General features: G+C 36.6%; 1 protein-coding gene across 2 annotated transcripts in view; it reads left to right on the forward strand.

The window, feature by feature from the left end:
- The first annotated feature begins 67 nt into the window (after positions 1–67).
- Positions 68–17471, forward strand: part of ATR (ATR serine/threonine kinase) — a 43903-nt gene continuing 26499 nt past the window's right edge. Inside the window, exons 1-21 of one of the 2 annotated variants that reach the window (XR_007162963.2) lie at positions 68–261; positions 1758–1849; positions 2678–2821; positions 3394–4280; positions 5023–5210; positions 6280–6474; positions 6692–6918; positions 7649–7798; positions 7923–8121; positions 8724–8983; positions 9382–9572; positions 9657–9757; positions 10078–10249; positions 10886–11053; positions 11768–11962; positions 12319–12504; positions 12892–12984; positions 14571–14701; positions 14897–15040; positions 16165–16258; positions 17014–17139. Coding sequence is in view for 1 of the 2 variants with exons in the window: in XM_048062902.2 (XP_047918859.2) it covers positions 203–261; positions 1758–1849; positions 2678–2821; positions 3394–4280; positions 5023–5210; positions 6280–6474; positions 6692–6918; positions 7649–7798; positions 7923–8121; positions 8724–8983; positions 9382–9572; positions 9657–9757; positions 10078–10249; positions 10886–11053; positions 11768–11962; positions 12319–12504; positions 12892–12984; positions 14571–14701; positions 14897–15040; positions 16165–16258; positions 17014–17139 (4002 nt within the window). In the remaining variant the exon portion in view is untranslated. The remainder of the gene's footprint in view (positions 262–1757; positions 1850–2677; positions 2822–3393; positions 4281–5022; positions 5211–6279; positions 6475–6691; positions 6919–7648; positions 7799–7922; positions 8122–8723; positions 8984–9381; positions 9573–9656; positions 9758–10077; positions 10250–10885; positions 11054–11767; positions 11963–12318; positions 12505–12891; positions 12985–14570; positions 14702–14896; positions 15041–16164; positions 16259–17013; positions 17140–17471) is intronic. The other variant, XM_048062902.2, reaches the window with a different exon arrangement.

Raw genomic sequence — 17471 nt, forward strand, 5'->3', positions numbered from 1 at the left:
GCCCGGCGGCGGGCGGTCAGGGCGCCTGAGGGCGCCTGGGGGGTGGGGCTGCGTGCGGCGGGGCCGGGCCTCAGGGGGCGGGGAGCGGCCGTCGCGGCGCCTTCGCAGCGCGGCGCGAAGCGGCTGGAGGCGGAGCGCCGCCGGGGGACGCGGGCGAGCTGCCGGCTGGCAGCGGAGGCGTGGAAGCGTGGAAGCGGGAGGCATGGCGGAGCAGGGCCTGGAGATGGCCTCCATGATCCCCGCGCTGCGGGAGCTCGGCAGGTAGGCCGCGGGGGGCCCGGCCCCTGCCCTTGCCCCGACTGGTGGCCCTGGGGAGCGGGGCCCGGCCCGGCTCGGCCTCTCGTCCCCACCACTGCCCCGAGTGGTACCTCCCTCATCGGGTTTACTTTCCATCCTATGCCTCCCGCGGGATGGATGCGAGCTGCACGTAGTCAGAAGCGTGTCCTGTTTAAGTGTCATCTGCGGCTGCCCGAAAGAGTTGGAAGCAAGGCTTTAGATGTTGTCTTTTAAGCACACGCTCCTGAAGATCCCTTGTGATGGTGGCACCACTGGAACTGCCTTCTTTGCTTCGGTTCTACCTCCCTTGTATTTTAAAGTTTTTTGTGGTCCTTGAATTTCTTTCATTCCCTTTAATATTGCCACTTAAAAGGCTTTGTAATCCCAAAAGAGCAGCACTAATAGTGTACTGCTGGTGACAAATTGGAGGGGAGGGAGAGAAGGTTGTGGCAGCGCTGAAAGCTTGGAGCTTGGGTTCCTTGCTCCTTGAGGTAATGTCATAAGCAAAGCCCATCTCTTGTGCTGGGTAGGTAGAGCACATACAAAATAACACTTCACATCACTGTTGTTCAGCTTGTAGGGAAGATAGATAGCTTAAAGAGCTAGACGGACATCTGAGTTTATAACAAGCATGGTAGGAATCCATCCCGTATGGCCTCTGCTGAAGCCATCCACAGTGTGTTTGGCATGTTCCTACCCTTGCTGCAGTCTTCATTGTATAAGGTGAAATGAACCTACTTACTTCAGCGTACTATGGTCATTTGCTACACATGTTCTCACAGATCAAAACCTACTGCTCTCCAGCTCAGCTGAAGGAAGCTGCACTGGGACAAAGATTAAACCAGTATAGGAGCATTTCATGACTGGGGCATGTATGTGCTCCATCCGTACACAGAGAGAGAAGTGTTTGTATCCAGAGTTCTAATGGCAGCATCAGGATAGCAGCTTGTTCTGTGGCAGTCAACTAGTTCACAAAGAGCTACAGTTGAATATTGAAAATTTGACCTAAAAAAGTTACCTGACATGGTAATCACCTCAGCAGTTGCTGTTGATACCTCTTACCCTACATACTGGTAGCTAATCAGCTGAATAATTTTGTTAATTCCCAAAGTGAAACAGATACTCAATTTATTTTTCTGCCCCAAACCTTTGGGGCAGAAAAAAAAAAAAAAAAAACAACTGTTTTGCTTTGTGGTGGTGGGTATAATAGGTCAGAAGCGTATTTAATGTATATCAAACGTAGTTGCATAATAAAATTAAACAATTTTCAGCATTTCATACAACTTTGCATGTATAAAAAATAAGGGGAGAGAAGAACGTATAATATGCTGGTCACTAAAACAAGAAAACCATCTGCATTTATTTTTGAAGACTTCTGAAAGAAAAAAATACCTGTTTCTGTGTATAACACTGTGTTGTTGAGGTAGACTTAAATTATTTAATGTTTTAAAATAGATAACGTAATGTACTTTTAATTTCAGTGCTAGTCCAGAAGAATACAATACAGTTGTTCAGAAACCAAGACAAATACTCTGCCAGTTCATTGACAGAATTCTTACAGATGTAGATGTGGGTAAGTATTACATCCCTATCTTTCAAACTGATAAATTTTAAATGTGATTTACAGTTTAAGTAACCACCCTTCTCTCAAAGTTACATCTCACTTCAACAAGTGTTAGTAATTGAATGAATTTGCTTTTGTGATATGAAGTGACTTCAGACAAATGTGTAATTGCCAAAAAACAAAAAAAAAAAGCCTGTTCTTAACTATTGTTTTTAAATATGTAAGTATTGTATTTTATCCTTACCATGTAACTTTTCTGGTTAATTGCTATCTAAATCTGGGATAGTTTCCTTCTTGTGCTCTTTAAGTAACCTTGTGGAATTTGGATAAATGTGATGTGATTCAGATACTTGCTTCAAGAGAGCTGTATAGCAGCACTAGATATCTCTAATGTTTTGTTAAACTTGATTCTGTAAGCTGAAGTTGAAACTTAAAATCTTTGATTTCTTGCAGCTTTAGAACAATTCTTGGTGTTTTTTTCTACAGAGATCTTAAATCTAGGAAAACATGATTACAAATTAAACTGTTAACTATTTGCTATTTTTCACTAATCAAAGAGCTGGATATAGTACTAACTAAATGAATGGAAATAGTGTTAATGAATAGTACTTATTCTGAGCAATTTATATTTTACTTCATACAGTTTGGTGTCATGTACAGGGTTTACAATAACCTCAAAATTTTTTTTATGGACTAAAACGGTACATTTCAGATTGATAACGTATCATAATATTTTATATAATAAATTTCTTCATCTCCTGTTTTAGGTATGAACAAAATTCATGAAATCGGTTTATTGGAATACTAATTCAGAAATGTCTTCTTGTTTTTTTAAAGTTGCTTTGGAACTCATTAAGAAATCAGATTCACAGCCAAGTTCTGTAATGCTACTAGATTTTATTCAACATATCATGAAATCTTCCCCCCTTATGTTTGTAAATGTGGGTGGAAATCAGGAGGACACGGAATGCAGTTCCATTGGTGAGTTTGAAAGTGTTTATATTCAGGTTTGGTTTTTACAGGATTTAAATTTTCTGCTGATGTATTCATACAAAAAAAAATAGGGAAAAGAGAAATTGGTAAGTTTTCCATTACCTATGAAACTTATGATAGACTTTTATTAAGTGAATTGATTTACGTGTGTGATAATGGTAATTTATGAGAACAGAGTTTGACCTTATTCAGTACTTTTGCTTCGTAATTATGATACTGCCCAGCTAACATTGATAAGATATCCTATACAAATAGTTATTGCCTGAGGGATTTTCTGAGGTGAAAAAAAATGTTTGGAACTACCCACTCTAAAATCAGTCTTCTCTTCCTGCCCCCAATCCCTTCCTGGTTTTCAATAAGATCTCCTGATGAAATGTCCCTGCGAAAGCTTTCTGTTTACTAAGCTTACACGTTTTTCTCAGTGAAATTTCTTTTATTCTTTTATTCTTTTTTTTTTTTCTTTACTGATGAGTAATTTGCTCTCAAGGAGGTGCTTTTTAGTAGGAGGCTTTGTTTTTTGTCTTAATAGTTTTGAGTGCTGTTTCTTTTTGTTGTCCTAGAATTTAGTAACTGGATCATAACGAGGCTTCTCCGAATTGCCGCAACTCCAAACTGCAACACATTGCACAAGAACATTTGTGATGTCATTTGCTCCTTACTTTTTCTGTTTAAAATGAGGGGTTGCTCCGTCTTTGAAATACTGACAAAAGACTTGCTACAGCTTTTCCAAGATTTAATCTTCCTGCATGAAAGAGATGCACAAAAGCACCTCTGGGGAGATGTGCTGGTATGGCCGGTGACTGTGAAGAGATTTTCAAGCAACACAAGTGACAGTGTGGGATATTTAAGACTGGCACCATTACAGCTGATGGGTATGCCTAATGTAGAATGTTTGGAAGTTATCTTATTGTCTATCCTGACGCATATTGTTGCAGATGTGTTTTTTGTAAGACAAGATACTATTCTCTGGGGGATAGGTTGCTCCCTGTTGGAGTATGGTAGTCCAAAAGTTAAAGCTTTGTCTGTGAAGTTTTTAATAAAATTAATCCATTTGGGAGGACCTCCAGAACAGCTGGCCAGTGTTTTCTTCACCGTCTTTTTTGGAATTCTACAATCAGCACCTGAAATGGATACTGAAGAATCAGAAATTTTTGGAGAACTCTTACTGTTGGTGAGGACACTGTTACCTTTTGAAGCAGATTCTTACAAAAATATTGAACCTGTCTATTTGAATATGCTACTAGAGAAGCTTTGTGCGTTGTTTGAAGGAGATGTATTTAGGTGTCTTCACTCTGAAAAGCTGAAAGCTGCTTTTTGCCATATACTGCAATATTTTCTGGAGTTTGTTCCACCTGGCTATGAATCTGCCTTACAAGTGCGAAAAGCCCATATCAATACCATATGCAGTATTTTTGTGAATGTGCTTGGAACTCACGAAGAACAAGAGGTAGGTTGATTTTTAAAACTGTTCATCGTGCAAATAGGTAATGTACATAACCCTGTATCTGTGCAAGGAAGAAAATCCAAGAAATACTATATTAGTTGGATAATTTGATTGGTATTCCTCCTTGTTACTCAGCTGTTTCATGTATTTTTATAGGTTATAATTCTTTAATTTAACATAGCTGAACCCTCTCTTTTTGAAATATATTAAGCTATTGAGAGGCTATGCAGGCACAAGTATCTGTTTACAACTGTATTATACAATGGGGTTAAGGTACAGAATAGGGTTAAACAAGGGTACCTTAACAAGTAATTTCCCTTCATCATCTGAGCTGCTTTTCCCTTCTAATTCTATGCATTGTCATACTTTTTAGAGACAGGGAGACAGAAAGGTTTAATTTAAAATAATGAGATGTGGGTGTGCTGGGTGTTCTGGCTTACCCCGTGCACCCACATGCATATTGTATCTGTTGTCTTTTAAACTCATGTCTATTTTGATGGCTTCAGTAGCCAGGTACTATGGCAAGAGCTGGGAAACAGCTGAACAAGCTGCATTCTCTCTGGTGGGAACACAGGAAACTTCATTCATCATGTAATTAAGATTCTTGTACGGAAAGGTTTTTAAGACTTTGATGTTACCATAATGTTTAAAAATTTTCTGTTTGATGTCAGAAATAATAATATCATGTCTTTGGGAAGTAAGGCATAACACAAATCATGGTACTTCTGTTCTTTGTACATTCCAGTACCTGGTTAGTCCACTTTATACAGCATTAAAAGCACGAACAGAAGAAATACTGCAGGAACTTCATCAGAACCAGCTGGATACTTCTGATACTGATGGGTGGAGCAGCAGCAGTGATGAAGTTCCAGAGAAAAGACAACGGCTAAGCCTATCTACACAGCGTCCAAAGAAATCACCTACACCAGTAATGTATGACACTTACTCAGTAACCACTTGATAGTAATTTAGCTAGGGAATAATAAGAAATGCTTTTTTTTTTTTTTTTTATTTTGAGGCAGTTTTTTCATAACAGTCACATTGGAAGATGTTTGGAAAAGGTCTGAATGATCTTTTGAAAGATCTGAATCTACAGATGACTTTTAAGCTAAACTTCAGTTAAAGAGACTGTATTTTTATTTTTATTGTGTTTAGTGTGAATTATTTTATTTTAATTTCTACACATTGAAAACAAATGCTGAGAGAATATATAAGGAGTGGTAGAATCTTTTACATAGCTATACTGTTGACCTGGACTTGCTCAAAACAAGTCAAGTTAAATCGGGTTGTTCGGGGGTGACCAAACCCAGTTACATTGGCCTCTTGTGTTTTGCTTTAGCTCTCTGATTATCTTGCACTTGTTTCAGCATATTGATCTCTTTGTTGTATTTGGGCACTCAAAACTGGCTCCAGCGTGCTGTCTGTACTCCAGATGTGGTGCCTCCAGATGTGGGGATTGGCCTTTGCTCTTGATAATACAGCCCAGTATGTAGTTGACCATCTTGGCAACAAGGACACACTGGTCTCTTCTATTCAACTTCCCACTGGTCCACTATGTCATTTTTTTACAAAGCTGCTTGCCATCTCTTTTGCCATCTTCTCTCTTATGTGGCTAGAAATGGGTTTAGGGAAGAATTTCCCGGGGACTGAGGTTAGGCTGGCAGGGCTATAGTTGGGTGTGACATTTGCCTTTTTGTAGTCATCAGGAAATACCCTGGTTGTCATAACAATCTAAGGATGGTAAACTAATACCTTTATAGCCTTTCAGATAAGTCTGATTTGCCTCATGTTGGATTTTAGAATTAGTATCTTGTTCTCCCAAAACGCTCATTTAAGCTAAAGTTTCGTTTGTTATTTTCCTAATCCTCCAGTCCTGTATCTAACATGGATTAGATCTATTTTTGCTGTTATGTTTTCTCTCTTCTGGTGGTGGTGGGGGCAGGTGGGAACCACTGAAAACACACCCATATGTTTGAAAATAATTAATATGGTCAAATTACAGACTTAACCCAGTAAACATGAACTTGAAGAGCACACTGTGGAATGCCATCACAAAGAAAGCTGCATCCTTAATACTTATCCTCGAGAAAGAAATTGTGAGAGCGGATATCCTTCAGACTGTAGAAGGAATTACTGTAATTCTCCGACTAGCTGCTTTGTGCGTAGTTCACTGTTCTCCCCCAACAAATTCTACCAGGTAAAGGTACCAAGGTGAAACTGAGACCAATAGTTTCTTGTAACTGTTATGATCTGTGTGGATTAGTTTAATACTTGCCCCATGTCTCAGGACAAGTATTGGATAAGTCCTGCATGTTTTGAAGAAGTACAATTATATATCACCTTTGCTTAAAAGCATTACAGTAGTAAATGTTTATAGTCTGTTACATTGATCATATGATTTCTATTTTTAACAGTATAGATCATAAAGTAACTCATCCGTGTAACACTGACACATGCAAGAATACTCCAAGCTCCTCAGATTCTCTGGTGAACATGCAGTTCATATGGATTTCCTCTGATTTTATCACAAGAGTAGTGAAAGTCTGTAGGAGCCTGTTAGAGGCTGCTACGCAAATTATTAACCTAGAACAAGTGGTTGACAGAATAGTGAAAATCTTTGATGCTTTGCTGTATGCACAAGGTGAGAAATCGTTTAAAATAGCATGGTTTTTGTTGGTTTTGTAAGCTAAGAATGTATCTGACTAAATTGGTTTGTTGTACTGAAATTACACATCTTGTGTTAGAACTCTGTACAAAAATGGTTAAATTTAAAAAAAAAACAAAAACATTTTTTCTCTATTTAGAGAGCTTTCTTTGTATTCATTTTGAATGTGATTTACAAGTCTTTGAAATGAATTTTCAACTAGTTTCCTTCTTAAAATGCACAGAGGCAGCATGCCTTACTACCTCTGTTTCGCTTAAAGACTTCATAGCTTCTAATCATTTTCATCAGAACTTGGCATGCTGGAAGTGTACCTAAACTACAGAGAACCTGTGTGGGTGGGTTGGTTGGTTTGGTTATTTTTTAAAGCAGCTAGTAAGATGGGGGACAGAGAGTCTTCTAAGAATGATGTTGTATTCTGAGTTCAGCTTAATAGCCGTCCCAAAATCCACCTGAGTTTTCATACAAATCCAGGGATGACAGAGCTGTATTAATTCCGCTCACATATTACCTGCTGCCACTTCATGAAATGTTTAGATTATTTTCATATAAGGCTGCGTTATATTATATGTATAAAATGTAGGGTATCAACCTGTATTGATACCATTCTTTGTTGATAGAAAAAAAATCTGTACTAAATTAACATAATGTGAGTCTATACAGAGCTTGCATAAAAACAGCTGTCATGTTGGATTTTTTTTTTTTCTAGTAAAAATTCCACTGAGTGATCAGATTCTTGACAATTTATGTGGAATGCTGTCTCTGCCCTGGATTTGCAGCCATCCTGACGATTCTTTTAAAACATCTGCTTTTGGGATTGATCCTCTAGCTTTGAGTCAAAAAACTGCACAGAGTTTCTGTAAGTATATTAAAGTGTATAAAATCTAGTATCTCTCAGGAAATTATTTTCCTTGTCCTTTTATGATTATTAACAATATTCAAATTTTAAATCAAGTAATTATCTGCTTTGTTTTTCTCTTTAGCACCCCAAACTCAGTCACACTGTGCGTTCCTCCTGTCTCTCTTCCCAAACAACATACGTTTGGATTGGAGAAAATCCATTTATCATTGGGCACTACAAAGTCCCCATGAAGTAATTCGGGCTATTTGTGTTAAAGGATTCTCTCTCCTGCTTCATCCACAAGGCATGACGTCCTGCACTGTAATTCCCAAAGCTCTTTTGTATGTATTAATACATCTTTTCTTGCAAGAAGAAAACCACACATATTAGAACTATATTATAAGCACTGAAATAAAAATTTATTTTTTTATTTTTATTTCTACTTCATCCAGAACTTACTAGGCTTTGATTTTAGAAAGCATAAAATATATCAGCAGAATGTGTGTAAATGAAGGTAGACTAGAATTCACTTACTGTGTCTGTATACAAATTAATTTGCTAGTGTAGGACCCCATTTCTAAACAACAATTTTAAACTAAGGAGAGGTAAGGCGGTGTCTTTGCCACTAAAATATTTGTCCATATGTCTTTTAAAGTCTTTATAGTTTCTCTTTCTTTTGTGTATATTTCATGCTCTTTTCTGTTCCATTGTCTGTAGTCTTCACTTTCTTTGTAACATACCAGACTCACCATGCCCAGTGCAACTTCAACCATTTAAGAAAACTTGGAAGTGATTTGAAAAGTAAAAAGATAATCTAGTGAAGCAGATCCTTAAATTGTCCAAATAATACATCCAGTATAGTTAAAGAATTCAGACAATGTAGGAAAGCAAATTTCTAGATAAGCAATCTATTAAAATGTTTTCATTTTTGTTTCCATTTCAGAAATCAAATCCAAGATGAGTCTGAGCTAGTCAAGGAGGCTTGTGCTGCTATAGTTGGGAAATTATCTTGCTGTCTTTCTGGTACTTTCAGTGTACAACCTCCTTCAGCAGACTCTGATATTAGGCACGTTACCTATGATATCTTATGTAGCAGCCTTACTGTGACTTCTGCTCATGAAAAGACTCATTCTGTGCAAGCCTGTGTTTTCAAGCCATTTCTTACTCTTCTTGAGAACCAAGTATCCAGTTCAGTAAAACTAGGTATGTGATTTTATTTTTACTGTGCTTCTGTACAAAGTTCTGTGCCACTACTACTGTACCTTTCTCCATTCCTTTTTTCTATTTTTTTTTTTGTAGCTTAGACAGTGCTTGAAATTTGGTATTTCAGTTGATACCAAGGCTAATGTTAGATATTGTCATGACATTCTTGTTAAATTACCATGCTTAATTTTGGTTTGTGTCTATGTCTAGGAATGTAATACTTGATAAAATCTAGATTTGAAATAGCTCTTCTGGTTTTTTACTCGTTTCTCAAGAGAGTAAATATTACGTGCTTTATGTCTGAATTGTAATGCTTTTATTTACTTCAATATATTTAAAAAAAGAAAAAAAACATTAAAAGTATCTTTTTCTTTCCTCCTCCAACCCATGCTGCTCAGCGTTTATAGAAAATATACCTCACCTTTGCAAACATCTGGATTTTAACAGTGATGAGTCAAGTGTGAAAATTCTCATTGGGTCTTTATTAAATCTAATGGAAGATCCAGACAAAGATGTACGAGTGGCTTTCAGCGACTGTATAAAGAACATATTAGAATCCTTAGACTCTGAAGAAGGATTCATAAAAGAGGTGAATTCATACTTAATTTTTGTTGTTTTTCTTTTACTGATGTCAGACCCTTCAAAATGATTCTTTTGTTTTTATGTGATCTAGCTCTTTGTTTCAAGAATGAAAGAAGCCTATACAAATGCCAAAATATCAAGAAATAATGAGCTTAAAGATACCTTGATTCTCACAACAGGAGATATTGGAAGGTATTTTTGATAATATCTTGAAAATTGCAATGTACTGTCAGTTTGCAATGCACAGTAAGTTTTTGTTCAAGTGTAAATGTAACTTTAAATGTACTTATTTCAAGCTCAGGCTTTGTCCAGAGTCCTTTGCAGCTGTATTAATCTCTTGATTCATACGGAATATGCCCCTTTTTTTCCTGTCCTATTGTTGCAAGTACAGATAAGCTATTTATATACAATGATGAGTTGTTTTGCATTGTGATAATTGTATATTAAGTAATTTTATTAGTGCAATGGTTAATTTTCTTTCTACTTTCTTTTTTTTCTACTTGCTTTCCAAGGGCATCCAAAGGAGATTTGGTACCATTTGCCCTCTTGCATTTGTTGCACTGTTTGTTGTCCAAGTCAGCTTCTGTGGCTGGAGCAGCATACACAGAAATTCGATCCCTGGCAGCAGCTAAGTCCATAAAACTGCAAGCTTTTTTCAGTCAGTACAAGAAACCTATCTGTCAGGTAAAAAGTAAAGAGTTGGTAACATACAAAGGCATATATTTAGGTTCTATTTAGTGTATTTTAAAAACGATATTAAAGGTAAAAATAGTCTACTTTACAAGGTGAAGTCTCAAAGGATAGGAAAGAAATTAAAAAAAAAAAAAACAAAAACACATTCAGGAAGGAATAGGAAATATTTGACTTTGTCATGGTCTTCTCCCCTCAGCAGTATTGCTTTTCTGTTTTATTTCCTGGATGCCCTATATCTTCTTGCATTGCTATGGTACCATTGTCACAGGAGGCTAGGGTATAAAATTGGAATTGAAGTCAGCCTTTGTTACAGACATAATAATGCCACGGTTGATTTCTTAATGCGTTTTACCTGTTATCTAAAGTCAGAAGTTCTGGTTAAAATATGATTATTAGATTCAGACTTTTCTAGTTTTGAGTGTTCTTTTTGAATTATGTGCAGTATCTCAGCTCAAGATTGCAAAATTAAATGCAATTATTGATCTAGTTCTGTCACAAAGTAATAATACTGAATCTGTGTGCAATAAATGGAAAAGAAAAGTAGGTGCATAGGGAGAGTGCAACTTTTTTGCTTAGGGAGCAAAAAAAGGGGAGAGTAACATTAAGTAGCTATTTCTTCATGTTTAGTTTCTGGTGGAATCCCTGCACTCCAGCCAGATGGCAGTATTGAGTGTGCCATGCCAGGGTAACGAGCTACGGCAACAAGAAGCTGCTCACCACAGAGAAATGGCTCTGGACATGTTATCTGAGGTTGCCAGTGTATTTGACTTTCCAGATCTAAATCGCTTTCTCTCGGTAAGTTGGTTAGTCCCTTTGAACTCGTGTTTTGTGTCTGCGTGTGTGTGCTCATGGATTTCTATTTTAGTCCATTACTTTTTTGTGAATGTCACAGATCTTAATTTTTTTCTCTAGTTGCTGTTGTTTGTTACGTTCAGAATAATTACAGAGGAACAGTTTTATCAAGGACCTACAGTGATGGCTTCAGTGCCAATTTGAATGTGATAGATAATGAGCAATCCATCATGTAGAGTATTTATTGAGTATAATTACATTAACGATTTAGTGCACTGGATTGTTTGTAAGGCATGGTTTTGCCTGATGTCTGCTTCACTGTTACATATGAGGAAAGCCATTGTCCTGTGGGTAAATAACTTGATCTGATTAGATAACTGTGGGTAGATTTCCCATCTACTAACAAGCAAAATATGAGTACAACATCTATGAAGCTACTTAAGCTTCAGATAAGCTTGCCACTTCTTGTTTGAATGTTTCAGTAATGGTTAGATGAAGCAGTTCCTTAACATCATTATTTTAACTACTTTTTGACTAAAAGTTTCCATCTCATTAAAGTTCTGTATTCATATCTATGCTCACAGATATGACCATAGATATATGTTGACCAAACCCTGGATTTGGTGGTTTTGGAGGGGGGATTTTTCACTAATTTTTTTTTTTGTATGGTGTTTATGTTGTTTTTTTCCCCATTAAGCATTGTTCTTAATTTACCAGCGAACCCTGCAAGTTTTGCTTCCTGACCTTGCAGCCAAGGCCAGTCCCGCAGCCTCCACTCTTATTCGAACAATAGCAAAACAACTGAATGTAAACCGAAGAGAGATTTTAATCAACAACTTCAAATACATCTTCTCTCATTTGGTCTGTTCTTGTTCCAAGGATGAACTTGAGCGGGCACTTCATTACCTCAAGGTAAATGGGCATTGGCAGCACTATTATACACGCTGACTAAGAGCAACAGTGGATGAATAGTGAGCTTTCTTCTTTCTGCTTTATTTAAATAAAGGTATTGCAAAGCATAGCTGGGGAAATTGTGTATGCAGAAGTTCTGTTGTTTTTATTTGTAATCTCTTCCATTGCTCTGAGTAGATGTTGTGAGATATTTTGTGAACTTTAACTCCAAAGGCTTGGATTATCTGATATTGATCTGAGTGGGAACTTTCTCTTTCATTCCTATGGTAAATCAACCTAAAGTCTGATGCTACCAATCTTTCAGTGCGCTAGTTTCACTGCAAAGAAAGTAAAACTTGGTTTCTGATTTATTACAGAATGAAACTGAGATTGAACTGGGCAGCTTACTGAGACAAGACTACCAGGGACTGCATAATGAACTACTGCTTCGTATAGGAGAGCACTATCAGCAAGTCTTCAATGGTTTGTCAATATTGGCTTCATTTGCATCTCATGATGATCCCTATCAGGGACCTAGAGAAATAACGTCACCTGAACAAATGGTAAGGAGATCAAAATATTCATGTTCGGTTTTGTTCAATATTTTTAATATATTTTTAATCTCCAGTCAGAGAATGAGGACAATTTGACATATTTTGAATACCACTTATAAATCCTATCTGAAGTAAAAGTGGAGGAAAGACTGTTGTTTCATATCAAGTGTTCTTGTAATAAATAGATACATTCCAAATGTGCATTAATAAAAATAAAAACAACACAGCCTAATAGGAACATCTTTCACGAACACTGGTATTTCTTATGGAGCAGTGTATGTGTTTGGGATTCTTCCCATTTTTCTGTTAGAATAGCCATTTCGTACTTGCTATTTCATTACTTCAGCTTAGCAATGTGTTAATAGTAAGATGACTTTTTTACTTTTTTCTCCACAGGCTGATTATCTGCAGCCTAAGTTGCTTGGTATCTTGGCTTTTTTTAACATGCAGTTATTAAGTTCCAGTGTTGGCATTGAGGATAAAAAAATGGTGCGTAAACTCAATTGTGAATATTAAAACAAAGATAAACAAGGACTATTTTTAAGGGCTATTTGAATGCTCCAGACTTGCTTATGTGATTGTGCAATTGTTGTTGATGTCTCAAAGATACTTAGTTGACACGTGTTTCTTGAAAACTGGTGATCTCACCCTGGGTAGGACATCTGTGTAAGCTCAGAAGTATGTGTGTTTTTTTTTTCCTTTTCTTTACTGGTCATTTAATGTACATAATTCATTTGTGTGGTATGTGTCACATGTCACTTGACCTGTGATTATAGAGGGGGAATCTGAGTATATGTTTTACATGCATGAAAGAAACAAAGTGGAGGGTGAGGGAATATGGGAGGAAATTGTAGTTATTGCAGGGAACAAGGTTTTAAGGGCATTAGAGGGCAAAGCTGAAACTACTGCTGCAAAAAGCTGAAAAAATAAAGTGCAAATCCAAGGGAAACTGGGCTTTATTGGTTTTGTTTCCCATAGAACAGCTCCTTTGAGCTTTACAGTACAGAGGCTTAGTGAAATTAGTGCTCACACCTTGACACAAGACAAAATCTGAAAGTTCTGCTGTGCTGAGGCAGCGAGCTTCTAACTGCAAGGTAGATCTTATGGCCACCTCACAGAGGTGGCACAGATAATTTCTAAATGGAATTATTCAGTCCTAGAACATATATAACCTATGCGTTTATCTATAGACTGCATTTTCTCTGCTGGTGTTCTGTTTTCTAGCTTTTTTGCTTCTGAGATATTCACGTTGAGGTGATATCATTTTCATAGCCCAGTGTCTTGATGTTTTCTGAACTTACTTTCATTTACATAGCATTTCTTCTGTTATACCTACTAATTCTATTCTATCTTGTTTGTGTGTGTGAATTTTCCCTTCCCTGACCTTTCCTCAAGCTCGGGTTTCTTCCTATGTTCTGTTATGTCATGCTGGACATTCTGCTACCTTGTCAGATACAATGTGACTGTGACTGAAATATCTCCTGCTTTTTCTGCATCTTAGTATTTCTCTCCTGTCTTTTATCAGTCCCATTGACAACTCAGCTATTAACTGCTCCTTTAAGCTTACTGTCACTTCTGCTATAAGATCTATGTCAATTCTGTCACTGGTTTCAAATGCAAGTTTGTTTTCTCTGTATTTTCTCAATCTGTACTTTCCAGCTTCTAGAGTTTTGGACATATAGTCAATCATCGTATAACAGACTTCTGTAACTGTAAACTCCTTTGGTGTCTACAGTTCTTCCCTTGTCTGTCAACAGCCTAAACAACTGCTTTATTTCTTATTACAGTCTAGTCATTCCAGATCCTCTTTACTTCTCTTTTCCTCAAATCCACAAATCTCTTACTGAAATATCAAACTAAGTTTGTATTCACTGGAGAATGTTAAACAAATATATTTGGGGGGGGGGGCGGGGATAAACAGAGAAGGTACAACTTTATTACCTCATTTGGCTTATATGGTATATAATTTCTTTAGCCAGGGTAGCCTGGTTGTGTTCGAAGAAGTGACTTGTATGTGTTTCACTAAGAATCTAATATACCAACATGATTTTTTTTGTTGTTGTATATATATGTAGGCCTTGAACAGTCTCATGTCTTTAATGAAGCTTATGGGTCCCAAACACATCAGTTCAGTAAGAGTGAAGATGATGACTACACTGAGAACAGCCCTAAGATACAAGGATGATTTTCCAGAACTGTGTTGCAGGTGAACTGATAGAGTGCCCAAAAAGTGACACACCTGCCATTTTTGTCATTGAATATACTGTTTTGTTTTGTTTTAGACAATACTCTAAACCACAGAACTCATATAATTTAGAATGCTTCTCATGATTCAGATAAAATGGCTTTATGCAGAGAAGAATCATTGATTACTATTGTTTTCATGTATTTTCTTATTCAGAGCCTGGGATTGTTTTGTTCGAAGTCTGGATCATTCATACCTTGGCTCCCTGCTTAGTCATGTGATCGTAGCATTGCTGCCCCTTATACATATCCAGCCAAAGGAAACAACAGCAGTATTTTATTTTCTCATAGTCGAGAACAGGTACTGTACAAAATATTTTCGCTTACATGGATTAAATCCTGTAATAGAAATGGAGATAACACTAAATGAAAATTGTCCAGTACTGAGATGAGAAAACTTAATGTTTTTATGCAAAATATTAATTTGTTCTATAAAATTTCCCCTTCTTTAAATTGCAACAAGATTTTGAAATTTCACAAGTGATATCCTCATCTGAAAACGTATTCTGATGTTGACCTCATTAAAAATATATGATGCAGCCAAGTTACAGCCTATTTAGAGGGCTTCTCCCCTGCATCAGTATCAAGCTTCAGATTCTGTGTTTTTTCTGTTGGAATGGGAAAATGTTTGGCTCTACAGGCCATCCAGATGGAATAACAGTAATTGCTAACATTTATTCTAAGCTAGAGAGAAGTGTACAGAGTTGGAAGTAGGGAGGAAATGAGGTCTTTATTTGTTGATTTCACTAACTAGAGTTACAGTTATGAAATGCACAGAAATTAGCACATCTTCTTTGCAACTGGTCACCTTACCTTAAAAAAAAAAAGTATCTTAAAAAAAAAGAAGTATCTTTTGTAACTTAGTATTCTCTAGGACTGGCCATAGCTTATATTTTGGTTACTTATGTTGGATTTTCATCTTTCTTGCACTCTATCATACCAACAGTATTCAAAATAAAAGGAGACTCTATGAATAACAAGGCTCTCATAGAAGCCCGTTTAAAACAGAAGCAAAATGGAAATAGCTTACTTCACTTTAGGAAGAGAGAATTCTTTTTTTGGTTATGTGTATTCTTATAAGGAAAAGAGGAATTGGCTACAAATCAAAAGGGGTTATTTTCACCCTTTGTCCTGTGTCCAAACTAAGGAGAGCCAAACCTGCTAGAGGTGAATGGCAACTCTCAAAGCATTGGGAAGAACTGGCTATTAGAGAGTAATATAAAGTATAGAGAAGAAATACCTTTATATTATTTCAGTAAAAAGAGTAATAAATTGTTTAACACATGTATTTGAAAAAAAAATGGATTTTTTTCTGCTTTTGTTCTTGTTATTACATTTTAGTGCTTTCATTGAATGGGTTTTTAAAATCTTTCTCATCCAACTAATATTCAAAATGTTCTCTGCAATATTTTTTATGACTATTAGGGATGCAGTACGAGACTTTTTACATGAAATATATTTTCTGCCTGACCTTCCAGAGCTAAAAGATATTCAAGTAGTCCTTCAGGAATATCGAAAGGTACGGCTTCGTTTATTTATTTATTTATAATGCATCAAGTTAATTCATGATGAATGAGAAAATTGTTTATTAAAAGCTTTGTTAAGTAGAAAGAGCATTCATCTGCCTCCACAACAAAGCAGAATTTGTGCATTGGAGGAATACTTTGAGACAGGTTCTCACTCTTTAGGAGTGAAATGGGGTCACATTTAACATGCTTGTTTTGTAGCACCCCTGAATTCTAACTTTGCATCTTTTTGAGACTAAAGAGATTATAAGGTTAAAAGTCAACATTCTTAGCTATGGCAATGAATGTGTTTCAAGATAAATTACTTTTAATTGAAGCCCTTATCTGTATTCTCTTTCAAGTTAACCTGGTTTGTCTTATTTTTAGGAGTACTTTATGGTCTATCCTTTCTACTTACCTTCTAAAGGCAAGCAAAATACATGGGATGTAGCAACTATTTAGTGGGAATAAGAGACATAAAAAAAAAAGTTACAATTATTTTAGATACTGAGGTGCTTGAAGCAAAGAGTTTTCTTTGGATTTAGTCATTTTCTTCTGATTAAGAATTATAAACAAAAGTACAAGTATAGCGCCTCCTTGAGGAGAGCAAACAAAAGTAGAGGAAGACAGCAGTATATGGATATAGTTAAGAATGTATGTAGATAAATAGATGTTTGTATGTCTTATTGCTTGTGTTCTTTGAGATGCTGTTTAACTGTGTTCCTGTTATATTTATTATTTTTTATTGCATTTCTTACGTCCTGTTCAGGAATCTTCTAAAAGCACCGACTTGCAGACAACACTGCAGCTATCCATGAGAGCTATTCAGCATGAAAATGTGGATGTTCGTATCCATGCACTTACCAGCCTGAAAGAAACATTATATAGAAATCAGGTATTAAAAACCTCTTTGAGTACACTTAGAAATGAATCAGAGTAGCAACCAGACCAACAAGCTTACTGTTACTGGGTGTTTGCATGAACTTGGGTGTTCTCCTGCATTTGTTAATCTAGATGTTTCTTAATATAATTGGTAGAAGGGATTCTTTTCCATCATGTCTCAATGTAACAGGACTTTCCAGTCCTCCTTGATGTGATGCTGAGTTACCAAGGGTATTGGTATATTTTTTTTTTTTTTTTTTTTTACTGTAAGAGAAGATATATCTAGGAAATGCATTTCAACAGTCTAAAAAAAAAGATAGCGTAGAAAAGACAGATTCTTGATAC

This window comes from Anser cygnoides, chromosome 9 (assembly GCF_040182565.1).
Source record: "Anser cygnoides isolate HZ-2024a breed goose chromosome 9, Taihu_goose_T2T_genome, whole genome shotgun sequence".
Taxonomy (NCBI): domain Eukaryota; kingdom Metazoa; phylum Chordata; class Aves; order Anseriformes; family Anatidae; genus Anser; species Anser cygnoides.